General features: G+C 43.2%; 1 protein-coding gene and 1 long non-coding RNA gene across 2 annotated transcripts; one reads left to right on the top strand and one right to left on the bottom strand.

Moving 5' to 3' along the window:
* Window positions 1–402: 402 nt before the first annotated feature.
* Window positions 403–11,297, bottom strand: LOC127298515 (uncharacterized). Its single transcript, XR_011744745.1, has 11 exons — window positions 10,923–11,297; window positions 8,619–9,896; window positions 7,802–7,891; window positions 7,123–7,371; window positions 6,671–6,818; window positions 6,423–6,584; window positions 3,307–3,444; window positions 2,470–2,911; window positions 2,210–2,379; window positions 1,737–1,840; window positions 403–868 (listed from the first exon to the last, which is right to left on the bottom strand). It is a non-coding gene; the product is annotated as an uncharacterized lncRNA (long non-coding RNA).
* Window positions 11,298–14,564: 3,267 nt separating this feature from the next.
* LOC127300103 (BTB/POZ and MATH domain-containing protein 2-like) lies at window positions 14,565–15,323 on the top strand. Its single transcript, XM_051330179.1, has one exon. The coding sequence runs from the start codon at window positions 14,565–14,567 to the stop codon at window positions 15,321–15,323; it is 759 nt and encodes a 252-aa protein (XP_051186139.1).
* The last annotated feature ends 267 nt before the right edge of the window (window positions 15,324–15,590 follow it).

The following is a 15,590-nucleotide window of genomic DNA, read 5'->3' as shown; positions in this document are numbered from 1 at the left end:
TGGTTACGGTTGGTTTCTTTTACCTTGAGCTGAGAACGATGACTACATGCATGAGTATTTACCCTATTTCACAACACGCCTTAGTCTAGTATATGTTCTGGACCAATTACAATATATAGCATTTTTTTACTAAGAACATATAGTTTCTTCAAATCTAGAGATTCAAATATCTCTACTAATAATCTGAAATACTTCCACGAATGTTCCAGTTGCATATCTCACACTACTTTTAGAATCTTGCTTTCAAATCTGTATCTAAATCCACTAAAAGTATCGAAGCCGCTCTTTGCTCATATATACCCAAAAGAAGAGAAAAAAAAAGTCGAATATCACCATACATATCAAGCTAGTATATCCATTTTTTTTTACCAATTACAGTATCTTATACTTGAGCAAGTGAAATGAAGGGAACTGAATTAGTACTATTACGTCTACTTTACTCACTGTATTTCACGGCACATGCTTCAGTTCACTCATAGACGCAAGTTTATTCACATTTAGAGATGTGACAATCAACTGGTTATCAAGCCGATGAATCATCAGCTAGCCTGAGTAGGTAGTAATTAAGCAAAGCTGATTTTAGGTATCACAAACAACAACATGGTCGCCAGCCAGCAATTAGGGCATCACCCTCACATGTCTTCTTCACTGCACCCAGAAAACAAAGATAATGGATCCTTCCGCCTACTCCCTACACTGAACTTTCTTTCTATGCAACTTCACCAAAGCTCGCTATTCGGTCGTGCATCCACCTGCAAGCATGCCACCATTTGTCTGGTTTCTCCATTGCCCCGCAAGGCCTTCAGGATTTTCTTCGGCCGTCTACCATCTTGTTTCGAACAGCTAGGAAGATGACCTTATTGTGCAGCTAAGCAAATACAAAGGAAGAACATGAGTGGTTAAACACATTCATAATGCTTACTTCAAAAATTACATTGTAAAGAAAATAGCACTGCAGTGGTTGATATGAACTATATTTAATAATTTTTATTCACCAACTTATCAACCATCGAAATCCATCCTATACCACAAGGCATCTTAATCAGACTAAAAAAATATTGACATCCTAATATACGCTCTCTAGAGATGGTTAAACACATTCATAATGCTTACTTCAAACTTTACATTTTCCGGAAAATAACACTGCAATGCTTGATATGAACTATATTTAATAATTTGTATTCACCAACTTTTCAACCATCGGAATCCAACCTATACCACAACACATCTGAAGTCAGACTAGAAATAATCTTACACCCTGGTCTATGCTCTCTAGAGATGAAACAAAAATAGTGGAACTTCATGTGTAACTCAACATCGAGACCCTGCCCAAGAAATTCATAGCAACTTACAATAGGACCTCGCCTGTGTTCAGAATTTTCGTGTACATGGCAGGCTTAAAAGCTATAGAGTGCAAGAAGGTGCAAACTCGATTCTTCTGTCGAGTTGACCCAACAAGACAAGTTATGACAAGATTTCATACGTGGGCAATTTTTTAAAGTTGAAAGCAATAACTGGATACATGCTCAACATGGGGCATTCCCTATAGATGGTTTTTTCCTCAAAATATTGAGCATTGCGGGAGCCTCACAGCAAATAGTTAAGTTATTTTTTCAAATTTAACGTTTACAATATAGCACCACCAGAAAATGCATGGAATCATTACAAATTATCAAAGATGAAATAAACATTGCACCAAAAAGCTATGCTTCTTTAATCATGTCTATTGTTCTTACTTCAACTAGTGCCATTGCAAGACGTACATCACTAGCAAATGGCTTGGAATCAGGGCATCATTGAGCTGCATGGCCAATGTCCAAAACCATTTCTCTTCTACAAACTGTAAAAAATACTTATCATGTGTTATCTTACACTGGAATAAACTAATACATTATGACTGGACATGACACATTCAACTGTGAGGGGCTACTATGGTTATTCCATTCATCAAATTGATTATCAATATAACATTTCAGTACTTTAATCCTACCTAGGCCATATGATACATTAATACAACATATATTGACCATGAAGTTACCATAGTTCTATTTTATTATTCTTCAAGAAAGCATACATAAATCTTAAACACTCTGTAGCTGTTCAAACCGGTTGGATAAGAAAAATCCCCAATTCCAGCATACAATAAACCACAAAGATGGCATACACTCAAAGTAAGACCAAATCTATAAAAAACCAAGAAGGGGCTCACCCGTGGTGGAAAACCCCGGAACGAGGCCACATCCAACCAGCGTAGCCCAACACCAGAAGGCTGGCAACAATGACGAACACCGACGCATATGAGCCAACAACGGCAGCAAGAGAAAATAGAATAGCACAACTCAAGGTCACAGCCAACGAACCACCAAGAAGGAAGAGAAGCTGCAAGACAAAGCAATAATGACGACTCGGTGCAAATCCTCGGATGGATACCCCGAACGAGATGAGAAGAGAAACTATCTTTGTACATACCTCTATACAGAAAGCTAGCCACATGATATATTAACATGTAGAGCACAGAACAGAAGGATGTCATTTCTTATTGATAATTTTGTAAATCATCAAATAGGAAATGCTTTATTACTGGTGCCAATCCAGAATAGCTAGCATGCCAAAGCAGTGACAAGCTGGGCATCGCCGCATTTATGGTTACACAGTGAGGAGAATACAACAAGTGGTATGGGATTCTGTCATTATTCACATTGTATAATGCATCAAAAAGTTACCTCGGTGTTCTGTAGAGAGATATGCAGCAGTGTACATGTTATTTTCTTCACATCCAACATGAGCTAAATTAGCAATCAAAAACACCCAAATAAAATATCCAGGCACAAAGTAGTCTGCAGCAACAACGCCTGTCACTCGCCTAACTTTATCTAATCCAGTTTCATTGTCAACCCGACATATGTTCAACCTAGCATAAAGGCCTCAAAATATTCAAAGAGGATTCATGAGAAGAGACAAAAACACTGCAGACATGTAATAGTGCACAACTATTTCAAAGACGATGCTCTAGTAAAGGAACGGGGATAGTAAGATATACCAACTATATTACAGGAAAAACATAAATAGCACAAATTACAGCAAAAACTTTGCCGGCAGAATGAATTGGTAAACATAAACTAAAAATATGTAACATACTCAATTTCGAATCATCAATCCAAGGTTGTTACACTGATGGAATAATGGATCATGTACGAATTAACACAGAACATTAGAAAGAAAAAAGCAATCAGAGGCAAAACCACGTACGTTTCATTGAATGAACAACACCAAAAAAATATCTTTAGCGAGGCATAAAAAAATCACCTTCTCTCTGGTTGGAAGGGTTGGTCGCTGCACACGAACTGGGACAAGCATTTAGGCCTCAAATACACAAGATGGTGACCTCAATCTACTTCTTTTTCCGCTACAAGAACAACCTCAAATACAAGATATTCTTCATTTCTGCACACAAACGAGAACCAGAGGTTAGCATATGGCGGTTATGAGAGGAGACGGGAAGGTAAATGTACAAGCACATAGTCAGCATCACCTGTTAGAAATGTTTAAAATGGTAATTCGAAAATGACCTAAAGAAGTGAGTTTTTCAAAGCAACTCTAACCTAGTAAGTGTTCAAGCACGATGATGCTTTACACATATCTCCTCATGTTCACTTGAATTTGCATACGACACTAGAAAGCCATAAATGTTCTAAAATACATCCCACAAATGGGTAGGCAAATTAGGAATCTTGGTTGCAGCGATAAGATAAAAATATGTACTATTCCCATATAAATTTTTGAAGTTTATTTGAAAATCAAGAAATTAATGGAACATGCAACACATACTAGGAAGCAAAGGCGCGGTGGCACGCCGCGCCCCGCCCGTGGCCGTGTAACTTTTTTAAAATTAAGATATTCATATCAAACTGCCAAGAAATAAAATGAATCATATGCTCCCAATATTCTCTTGGTACATGCGATTCCTGGGACTTGTTTTAAAATAAAGATGCAACTGAATAAACTTACTTAAAAATAAGCAAAGGAATTATAACAATTAGTAAATAGTCATATTTACTCCTCCCTCCAGTGGCACGGTTGATCTAGAAAATACCATAAATGACTGAGATGACACATCCAATCAAAATTTAAATAAAACCAAGCAAATCACCCGGATTTGGAACAAAACTCACCAGATCTAGTGTGGGGAAAAGACAGGGTCAGCTTGCCCTGTTTGGCGGCGACGCAGGAGCAGATGGAGGACTGGGAGGAGAAAAGGCAGGGCTGCTGGATGTGCAGAGCCACGTCCATCCCAGTTCCCCTCCCAATGCTAGCACTGGCGGCACCCCTCCCGCCAAAATCTCACAAAAGGGAGCAGGAACGGAGACCTCTCCGTAGCCACAGCAGTCGTGGTGGCAGCATCCACCGGGACGACCTCCCAGTCGCTGCTCTAGTCTCTCACCTTTCTGTCCCCTGGCCGCTAGCTCACCCAACGCCGATGGCCGCCGTCTACCTTGCTCATCCGCAACAGCTCCCCTCGGCTACCTTTCCTACCTGCCCCTTCCACTCCAGCGTGAGCTCCTCCACCTCTCCACGGCTCCCAGCCGCCGGCCGCTGGCCCTCGAGCGCCCCAGCGGTGATGATTTCCGGCTCCCTTGTCTAGAAACGAGTGTCTCCTCGTCTAGAAACGTGTGCCTCTTGGCGGTGCGGGAAAGTGGGGAAGCGGAGGAGATAAGGCCCCAATCGGCGGCAAGAAAATAGGAGGGAGACACCTAGACTCTACCACTGCTGAAAAGGCTATACGTTTCCAAGTGAAAAAAAAAACGTGGCATACCACCGATGGAAATTTCACGGATGTAAGCCAAGAAAGCAAACGAACAATGCAATCACCGGAAAGAAATCAACAAACCGGTAGCCGGTAACCCCACACTCAGAAAAATAAGGAAGGCAAAATCAACCTCTCGACTGAATAACACAACGTGCATAAACTATGGTACGCGTCACATAATGATTGCAGGAACAAAATGGATAAATGCCTCATCTACAGTGCCGTAATTTGATCAGCTTTTATATAGTGTATAATATAGAACTTCTCTTGTGATGTCAGGAGTAACTCCCTCAAACCATATCTATGAAATAAAGCAACTCTAAATACAAGATATTCTTCAGATCTACACACAAGTGAGCACATAGGTTAGCATACGGTGGTTATGAGTGGATACAGGAAGGTAGATGTACATGCCCGTAGCATAATCATGTGTCATAAATGTTTAAATTATAATTCAAAAAGTGGCCTAAAATAAGTGAGTTTTTCATACCAACTCTGATCTAGTGAGTGTTCAAGCAAGATGATGCTTTACAAATCTCCCGTCATGTTCACTTGCATTTGCAAATGACACTAAAAACCACATGTTAGAAAGACTTCTCATACCAATGTGCTGGTATGTGAAGTCTATTGGGTGAGATGATAAGATAAAAAACAATGTATAATTTCCACATCGACTTGTAAAGTTTATTTGAAAATCAAGAAACAGGTGGAACACACAACACATATATAGCTCTTATCTTTACATGCCAAGAGTAACTCCCTCAAGCCATATCTATGAAATAAAGCAACTCTGAATTGGACATTCAACAAGCTCTGCGTTTTTTTAGGATATGAATAAAAGGACAGACAACACTCGCTGCCGACACTAAATAATATGTAAACATGACATCCTTTTCCCAGTCTTGGAATGCAAATATTGAATACTCGCATAGAAACTGAACATTATGACAGTTACGTCGTATTCAGTGTGCAGCATGCATGAAAACTGGACATTTTAGTGCAAATAAACTATCATGACATTTGCAATCGAGTGTTCGGAAAGCAAATGTAACATGTGCAACTTCATAAGTAAAAAATACATGAGACGAAAAAGAACTCTCAGAATTATAGATTTGTTAGAGTAGCAGAGCAACTTTCAAATTGTATGTTCCTAGAACTTTAATAGAACATGTCTCTATTCACCAGAGTGGAACAACTCACTAATTCATCCCCAACACATGAGCGAAACCATTATTCAGAAATAAAATAAAGCTATAATAATTAGAATCATGCATACACCAATTCGATTGAGCAACACTCTAAGCAAGCAAATGAGTTCCTATATGCCAACGATAAATTATGCCATCAAATACCAATCTAGATAGGTACAAGATGGTTGTATAAGTTTTAAGTGTTACATGGGAATTATGATGCATAATTGTACAAAATTTAGCACAAGCGTAAAATTGGCTCATCCAATTCTAGGTTTAGCTAGATATCTAAACCACTCATGAACAAGGAGCCATGAACTGTAAAGATCAAGATCAACTATCCAGAACCAAGACATTTGTAAAAGGAAACTCCTTTTACCAAAAATTCCACAACGATTCAGAACGAAAGCAATATAGAGGCTCACCTTGTGCTCGCATTTGTAAACTTTGTTTCCGCTGTGGCACATCTGGCTGGACGACCACCTACATAGAGGTGTCGCTAGTCCGTGCCTCCTCGAGCTCATCATGGAACACCCACTACCCGGTGCAGTCAAGACCACCTAGGCAAGCGACACCCACTAGTCCTCCTACATCATGCATGAGGTGGCCACATCTCAAACCTTGGCCCAATAAGAGCTATCCCTAGTGACGACACTGACTTTCATGGACGTACCCAGTGGTGCTCGCGACCACCAGAAGCATCTCTCACGGGCAACCACCAGTAGCAGCTCACGGAGGCTAGCTATGACCACTGGGTGGGGTAGTCCTTCTTCGACTTGTTGCGCTGCAAATGCATGTCGCCAGCGCAAACACATAGTGTTCTGTGAATGGTTCCACAATCATCAAAAGTTGCAAAATCTTGGTGAGAAAACTACACCCTACATTCAAGGGAATTGTATGCTATTTTTTTATCGTGGTTTGCATCAAACGCATAGAAAATGTTGAAATTGATTGGTTATTATGCATGCTATATAGAAAACTGAAACCAAATGTTTACCATACGACTAATTATGCAGGAATGAAGACATACTCTGAAGCTGAAATGGCTAAATTGCACAACCAAAATTATTTGACCATTGGCATACTTGGTAGCTCCAAAGAAATAGAGTCAAGTTTTATGTTGACCTTTTTTCCGGGGTAGGTCTAAATCTGGTTTAAGAACGGTGGTTGGCCTTCACCTTCTCTTTTTCCTAGTTCTTCTCTAGCCGTTGGTCAAGTACTATGCCCAGTCCTGCTCCTCCTCCCCTGCTCCAGTAGCTGGTCGAGTACTATTTGTATTCTTTCCCCTCCTTGCTCTGAAACCACATGAGAATGCAAAGCTCCATTCATCCATACAACCTTCTCAATTGATATACTGACACTTCACATTTTAATCTGCATGTACAAAGAGTTCAGTGAGACCATGAAAGTCCAATAGAAAAGATTTAATAAATATACTTCGTAGGAAATAAACAAGATTGACATTAAATAAAATAAGAAAACTGATAAACAGAACAAATGTCGAATGCAATAAGATTAGCACTTGATAGAAAATGTGCTCTTATCTTAACTTCCACATAGGATCAAAAATAAATCATGGGACACAACAAATAGACTCCTTCACAACATAATAGTTTCAAGTAGCTGTTCTATTCATCCACACAAGACCAATAAAGTACTGAAAGACTATTTAAATTATAGACAGCACAATAGCTACTTGTACAAATAATCGCAGTTACGCAACTCGGGGAAGTGACAAAATCAAGTGAAACTAGCCATATGGTACATGTCACTAATATCAAATGAATTACACGTGATTTACTACCTCATACATGTAGAGCATGATTCTTCTCAACATGTTTCAACTTCATATTGTGCTGGTAAGTGCTTACAAGAATTTTGGATTATAGAGGACCTGTGAATAAATAATAGATAAATAGAAGAGCTGATGATATTGCCACTTGGAAATAAAAGAACGAAACTAGTAACAACGATAACTATGACAAATAAATCCATACGACATCACAATTAACGGTCCTCCTTCTCTACTAGAAATCTTATTATTTTCTGGGATTTAATAGTACTTGGAAAAATAAGTAACTCAATGAGGCTATATCATTTTTCTGAATAAACACCAGCCACACATACAAGTGGACTGTATAGGTATGATCCTTTCAACGCTCGATACGTCGGAGTGTACTACCATGAAAAGGAAACTAATATAACTCATCCTCGGATAGCACCACTTCCAACCTTTCTAGTATTTCTTTTGAAGAAAACAAAAGTTGAACGCTCTTCCATTGGAATGAGCAATGATGATGCCTAATTGTCTAAGGTACCACGGGGCATAATGAACAATGGTTGGATTAGGTTTCCTAAGGAGACATTAGAATCAACTGGTTATGTGAATGTTTATGAATTTACCACAAACCAAAACGCTGACTCATTAGTTCATGATCAAATGGTGGTCTTGTGGTACATCAACAAACAAAAAAAGTAATACTAATTTGGGTGGAACATGTGCAAAACTGGACCTATCAATTATGAAAATTATGGTGAAGGTGGGTGTGAACCTATGAAATTGTGGGACTATTTAATAATCACATATGTAGAGGAGAGATGGGAAGAACTAGAAACTCAACTAAACTACAATGCAAGGTGGTCAGCAGGAACATTGCCATGGATGTAATTGAACTTTGAACAGGGACGTAGCATAACAATGAGATCATTAGTCTGCTCGTTCTTAGCTTTGCTGCCAAGCCTAAGTCAATAGGAACAAATCGAAAAAAGCATCAGAAGGAGTAACTAGTAACAGAATTGAAAAATTAGAACGAAAGGATTAAGAATTAACATGATAAAAGTAGCAAATCACACAATGACACGTTGCTGCCTTCATATGTCATAATAATACAGGAGGGACATACCACAACAGCAATACGCCACATAATGCTTGAGATAAATATTGATAGCTCTGTGGAAGCAAACAATATAGAAGTATTGGTGGGATACTAACAAAATGATACTCCAGACCCAGTCACAAAAATGACAATTACATAATCAATATTAGAAACTGATTCAAACAGATTAATTCACTAAAATCCATACTTCTGAATTAACATCTTCGTAGATTCTATATAAAGCTCACATGTTCATGCCAACAATTAGCAAGTTTTAAAATATCACAAAAAAGTGGTAAGTGAGAGGGTTGGCTCGGGCCTAATCACAAGAATACAATAGTCATCAAGGTGGTAGTCACAAATTAAAGTTGTGGCTGCAAACGGTAAAATATAATCAATGACACGACATACGAGTTCTAAAGCATACACATTTTAGTTGAGGCTAGGTGCAAAAATCAGATAGCATAATAATATATCATATTACAATAGCACGCTTTTTATGGTAACGAACATACACTTCTCAAGTTTGTTTCCATATTCCGCCAACTCTTTCTGACAACTAGAAAATTAGTGATTTTTTTGGCATGAGTTGGTGAAATAATGACATACTCATGCGATTGAACATTTATAAACTAAAGAGCATCTAGAATTCACATTGATCGAATTTGCAGCAACATTTTTTGAATTCACAGTAACCTATCAATACTTATACACTTTGAAATGAACAGAGTAATACCAATGCACATTTCAGTAAAAGAAATTAGCATGCAATAGTCAATTCGGGTCTTGCCAGAAATGATGGGACACAGAATAGAGGCATAATTTTAGTAAGCACAACAACCATAAAGAATTGGATAAAAGAATGGCACCAATCGATTTGAGTGCGGCCAAAGAAAAAACTTGACCATTGGGTGCTGATGTCAACAACGTCCATTGTGGGACTTGGGGTAGAGCTCCCGCACGACATGACAACACACCCATGTCAGCTTAGAATATAAGAGAGGGAGGAGGCCATTGAGCACCCTAGCGCATTTCAAAACAGAAGATAATAATGATGAGCATTAGAATTTGTTCTCAACACATGAAAACATGAGATGCATTCAGAAAATAAGGTAGCCAGCTGCATTGTAATTTGGGTCTAAAAGGAGTTCACTAGTTAACAATAGATAATAGTTGCCAAGGAATATCTTGCAAATAAGGACAAATATAGTTGTAATTTAGAATGTCCGAGGTGAAAGAAGGGAATACTATGTGGCGTTTAAAAGAGAAGTGTAGTGCAGGTACAAGCTTCAAGGAAGTTATATACTCCCTCCGTTCCTGAATATAAGCCATATAATTTTTCGAGAAAAATTCCAGAATATAAGCTTTAGTGCGACACACCACCTGTATGGAATTGTTTTAGGGATTTGATTATATTTTCTTATCTTTTGAAAATTCCTCTATTTTCTCATGTCAAATGTTTAGTGGCAATCCCGCCAAAATCTGGTGTAATTTTCCCTCAATATGCGTTCTTTAATTTCCGTGCCAAATATTATATGGCTTATATTTATGAACAAAGGGAGTATTACACAAAAACAATCATAACTATTAACTAATGGGCTAATATTTGTGATGGGTTTCATGAGTCTGAATAAGAAGTGGATAACTTTAACGGACAATTAAGAAACTTGTAACAATGATCTTACATGAGACACACAGATCAATAAATTTCTATAATGACAACTGGAAGGCAAGAAAAGTTTTTATGACTGGTTTATCAGTTATTCCTGTCAAATGCTAGTTCTATAATACGAGTAACAATACTCATAGGTTCAGCCCCATATGAATACATAAAAAGGAGGTAATTAAGTTGTGATTGCGTAACCTAGTCCTTTCAAAAGGCGCGAAACTAAATCTCTTCCACATGTGTTGATCCAAGTTACCACAATAGCAAGTAAAACTACGCCAAAGACCAAGGATTGCTGAAACATCCATAACTGTGCATACTCACCAAGCTGCAACCTATCAAGATTTGTTTTTTTATAAACAAGAAATCTACCAGATTGTTACCTTCCATTCCTATTAATGTTGCACCGTCCGCCATCCGAAGAGGCGGCAGCGTGTGGGGCTTGGTGGAGGTGGAGGCCACGTAGGCGGTGGAGAAAGACGGCGCTTTGCTTGGCGACCCGGCGGAGTCGGCATCCAGGCCACCGGCTTTCATCAACAACCTAACCTAGTGGTCGGCCTCGACGGCCACCGCAACGGCGTCGTGAAGGATACACGCTACAGGAGCTGGAAGGTCGAGATCCTGCGCCTGGTATATGGTTCATCGCAGGGCTATGAATCTACTCCGGAGGATGTATTCGCTGAAGGGGGAGGAGGTCTACGTTGGGGTGGGCGAAAACTTCCGGCGGAGGAGTGGTGGGGGATCTAGGATGGGTGTGGGTGCTGTGGGACTTGGCGAATTTGGGGTCCTGCGATCTCTTTTGTTTCTCCCGATCCCCTCCATTGATTGTGGCAGCGATCAATGGATAGAATGAATTGTGGGCCGTATCGGTGACGTTCATGGGTACATGCTGAAAATTTGTTTCCCCATACAAAGCAGCGGGTAAGACGACTTAGACGAGGCATCTCCTCCTTAAAATTAGGCAGTCAATCAAATTGATTGCGGGCAGCTCCTCAGTTAATTTGCATGGGAATCTTAACATGTACTAGTACCGCCTGTTTCTCTCCTTTCCTTATTATAAATATACTAGATTGGATTTAGCCAATATACGTGCATAGGGTTGCACGCACCCCACCTAGTAGATTGGATTTAGCCGTGTCCCACCTATATAAGGTTCATTTTAACTTTGTCCTTTAGGTATCCATCTATGAAACTAGAAAGTGTATCATTCTACTGTCATGAAAAAATAAGATCTAAGGGCATCTCCAACGCCGGCGACCCATCCCGTGCCCGTGCGTCCGGATGGGTCGAACTGGACAAAAATCCGGCCCAGCGCGGACCCATCGCAAAAACGGATGGCCGCAACGTCCGGGACGACCCAAAGCCGGCCCAAATCTAGGCCGCGTTTGCGTGGCCGCGGACGCCGATGGCTGGCCGCTCGCGTCCGCCTTGGCCCGCGTGTCATAGGGAGATAGGTTTTTTCTTCATTACAATTAGACATTACATTTTTCTTAAATATTTCTACTACTAGTCTAGCTACGTACGGGGCCGGCGGCCTCGCCGGCGACTCGCCGCCAGGGCCGTGGATTTCACTCGACGCGTGAGGATTCCACGCCAGCTTACTAGCTGGGTGGCTTGGCGGCGGCCCTCTTGCTGCGTTCCTTATTAGCGGCCGCCTTCCTCCTTACCGTCCTCGTAGCTTGGGCTTGGTCGAGGTCCGCCTCCAGGCGGACACGGCCGGCGGCCGGCGGCCTGGGCCTCCTGGTTCTCCTCCCGACGGCACATGTGCTCTTGGCGGCCGCGCTCCGCCGATGCAGCAGCCTCCCGGGCGTGCCGCTCGGGCGAGGGCAGCTGGATGAGGTGGCAGGCTGCTCGCATAGCGAGGAGCTGGTTCTTCTACCCGAGGAGGTCGCCTAAACGGCGGCGGCTTGCCAGGTAGGTGGCCTCGTGCTCCTTCGTCACGCGCGTGAGGTCAGCGAGACGCTCCTCGATGGCGACGTTGATGTTCGCCAGCGCGAGGTCGTCGAAGTAGTCCTCCGGGTCGACGGGCTCCTCCTCCGCGGCGGGCTCCGCCTCCTCCGCGGCCTCGTACCAGCCGTCTGCGCCCTCGTGCCAGCCGTCCGCGGCCGCCTCCACCAGCTCCACGTCCTCTTCCTTCTTCGTCGCCCCCTCGGCAGCGACGCGGAGCGCCACGTCGTCGGCGACCCAACGCGCGTCCGCCCGCTCTTCCTCCTCCGTCCGCAGGAACCTGGCCCGGGCGGCGAGGGAGCTTTGGCCCACGTGGCCTGCAGGGCGCCCGGCATGGCGATGGAGGTGTAGAGGGCGTCGGAGAAGGTAGAGGGGGAGGAGACGGCAGAGCGGGGTGTGAGGTCTGCGAGGCCGGCGCTGTCTTTTATAGCCGGCGGTCTTGGCGGGAAACTTGGGCGCGAGCGTGCACCCATGGCCTTTTCGCGCGCTCGGGAACCCTGGTGCGCGCGGGAACTTTCCCGCCCTCCATTGTTGTCCCGTCGAGTCCTGACATGGCGTAGCGCCGCGCAGCGCCGCGTAGGGAAGAGGAACCACGTGGCGGCTTTTTGGGTCGCCGCGTGCGACCCAAACAGACACGCGGGCGCGGGCCTCTGTCCGGGTGTCCGCGCGGCCACCCAAACGGCTTTTAAAACGGACGGCCCAGCGCGTCCATTTGGATCGCCGCGTTGGAGATGCCCTAAGATCAAACTACGAGCGAAAATCTAAGATCAAGAGAGTCATGACAAGTTTTACTGAGGTCGAATAACGTGGGTTATGGGGAAACTGCATGCAACTTTTTCAAGTGTCTAGAGCAAAAGGAAGAAACAAGTACAAAAGCTAGGATTATGTTGAACTCCTCAAGCTGCACTTTTTTTTTTGTTGGGTGGTTGTGGCGACTAGGGGGGCAAGGGTGCGGGGATTAGGGTTAGGCCGCTCCAAAGTGAACCTACACTAGTAGAGACCCAAAAAAAATTTAGGCCAACAATATATATCATTCAATAATCGCATCTAATTAGGTTTTGTATCTCTAATCATAGTTCAAAATACGAGCTGATTTTTTGGAGTTGTATATAGCTTGTAGGTACGGTTTATTGTAACTTTTTTTCCGGAGCTGTGTATGAAGCTTCTATGAATTAGTCCTACCTCGTACGATTCCAACAAAAAATAGGTTTGATATTGACAAAAGAAAAACTTTTTTAGAATAGAAGGAGGGAGTTAGCTAGATAGTTGGCTGAATCATCTAGAAATAACAAGGTAGCTATATATAGCCCACATATGGATGCATGTCGGAGTCATGGGCTGGAGAAGTGGAAGGACATCGCTCAATCTGAGTCCATATTCCTGCATATTGCTTCCTTGACCCGTTCCGTACGTAGCCTGGTGCTGTTGTCTTGAGGCTGTCGTAAAGAGCAGCAGAAGTAAGGAAAAATAGAGAGGCTCAATTTGGGCGCACGATCGAGGACGCGAGCGTGCATCCATAAAGGAAAGAACGCGAATTCGTTGGCGAGAAAATGAGGACGCGTGGGCTAAAACTGAAGGGCCACGTCGGCCTGACTCCGGCTGGGTTGTTAATTAATGCGAGAAGACCGCGCGAGCTAACCAAGGGAGAGGCAGCAACCAAGAACGAAACCAAGGCAGCCCGTTCCAAGGTTGCGCGCGTGCACGACACGGGACCACCAGGCTGTCTTGTACTGTACGAGCCGGCCGGAGTCGATCACGCCTTGTACGCGCCGGAGGATAGAAATTTAATTACAAAGACCGTTCCGCGATGTGGCGATAGGCGGCTACTCCGCCACCAGCGGTTATGCCAACGACGTGTACATCAAATCAGCAAGATTTTATTCGTTGCCGGAGGCCGTCGCTGGTACCTACGGTACTACCCTAACGGCTGCTGCTCCTACGACAACAAGTGCGTAACATTCTTACTATACCATGATCGTGAATACGGCGTGGACGAAGACAAAGTGACAGTGAACTACAAAGTTTCCTTGGTTGGCCCCGTCGTCGCTAATTACGCAAGAGTTGCTCAAAGCCTAAACATGATCTATAGCGATCCATCAAGTGACGAAACCACCGGCCTCATCAGCAGAACGATCCTGGAGCGCTCGGGTTACCTCAGCAACGATGCCTTCAGCGTCAGGTGCGAGTTCCGCGTGCCTGTAAACTCCGCGGAGACCGTCCTGCTGCCGACCGAGGAGCCACCGCCAAGCAGTCCAACTCCGAATCATGAACATGCCGAGGCTCTTATCCGCTTCATCACCAACGACGTGCCGACGGACGTGACCCTCGAGGTCGGCGGTGAGACCTTCTGGGCGCACAGGCGTTTCCTCGCCGCTCAGTCCTCGGTATTCGCGGCATTGTTCACTGGGCCGATGAGGGAGAACACCGCCCCTTCTATTCGGATCGACGACATGGAACCACTTGTGTTCAAGGCTATGCTCGACTTCATCTACACGGGCAACCTGGTACCACCTGCCGAGGACCACGAGGGCGACAACCAAATTGCCATGACTCAGCACCTTCTTGTGGCCGCGGATAGGTACGACCTCCAGAGGCTCAAGTCCACCTGTGCGGAGAAGCTACGCGCATACATTGACATGAGTACGGTGGCTACTACTCTCGACCTGGCTCAGCGGCACCGTTGCCACGAGCTCAAGGACGCATGCTTTGATTTCCTTGCTCAGACCAAAGGCAATCTCAAAGCAATTCTCAAGAGCGACGGCTTTGAGCAACTCATCACCGATTACCCCTTAGTTATAGTGGAGTTATTAGCCCGGGTTGCTCCCTTACCTCGTTGACTTCAGATAGTAATTTTAAGGGTGTTGTCTTTTTTTCGATGTATTGAGACTAAAGATAGTAATTTTAATTGTGCGGTCTTTTTTAATTAATTATATTCATCGTTTATTTGAACTTTCCATTAGATGTTTGGGTTGCAGTACGTACTTAGTGCTTAATTAGTGGTGACCAACTTCTTGAAATCAGAAGCTGCTATATTCTTTTCGCTAACCCAACACTACTAGAAATCTAGAGCTGGAATTATTATTTTCTCTATATTTGATGTGTAA

This window comes from Lolium perenne, chromosome 5 (genome assembly GCF_019359855.2).
Source record: "Lolium perenne isolate Kyuss_39 chromosome 5, Kyuss_2.0, whole genome shotgun sequence".
NCBI lineage: Eukaryota > Viridiplantae > Streptophyta > Magnoliopsida > Poales > Poaceae > Lolium > Lolium perenne.
This window is presented reverse-complemented; position numbering and strand designations above follow the sequence as displayed.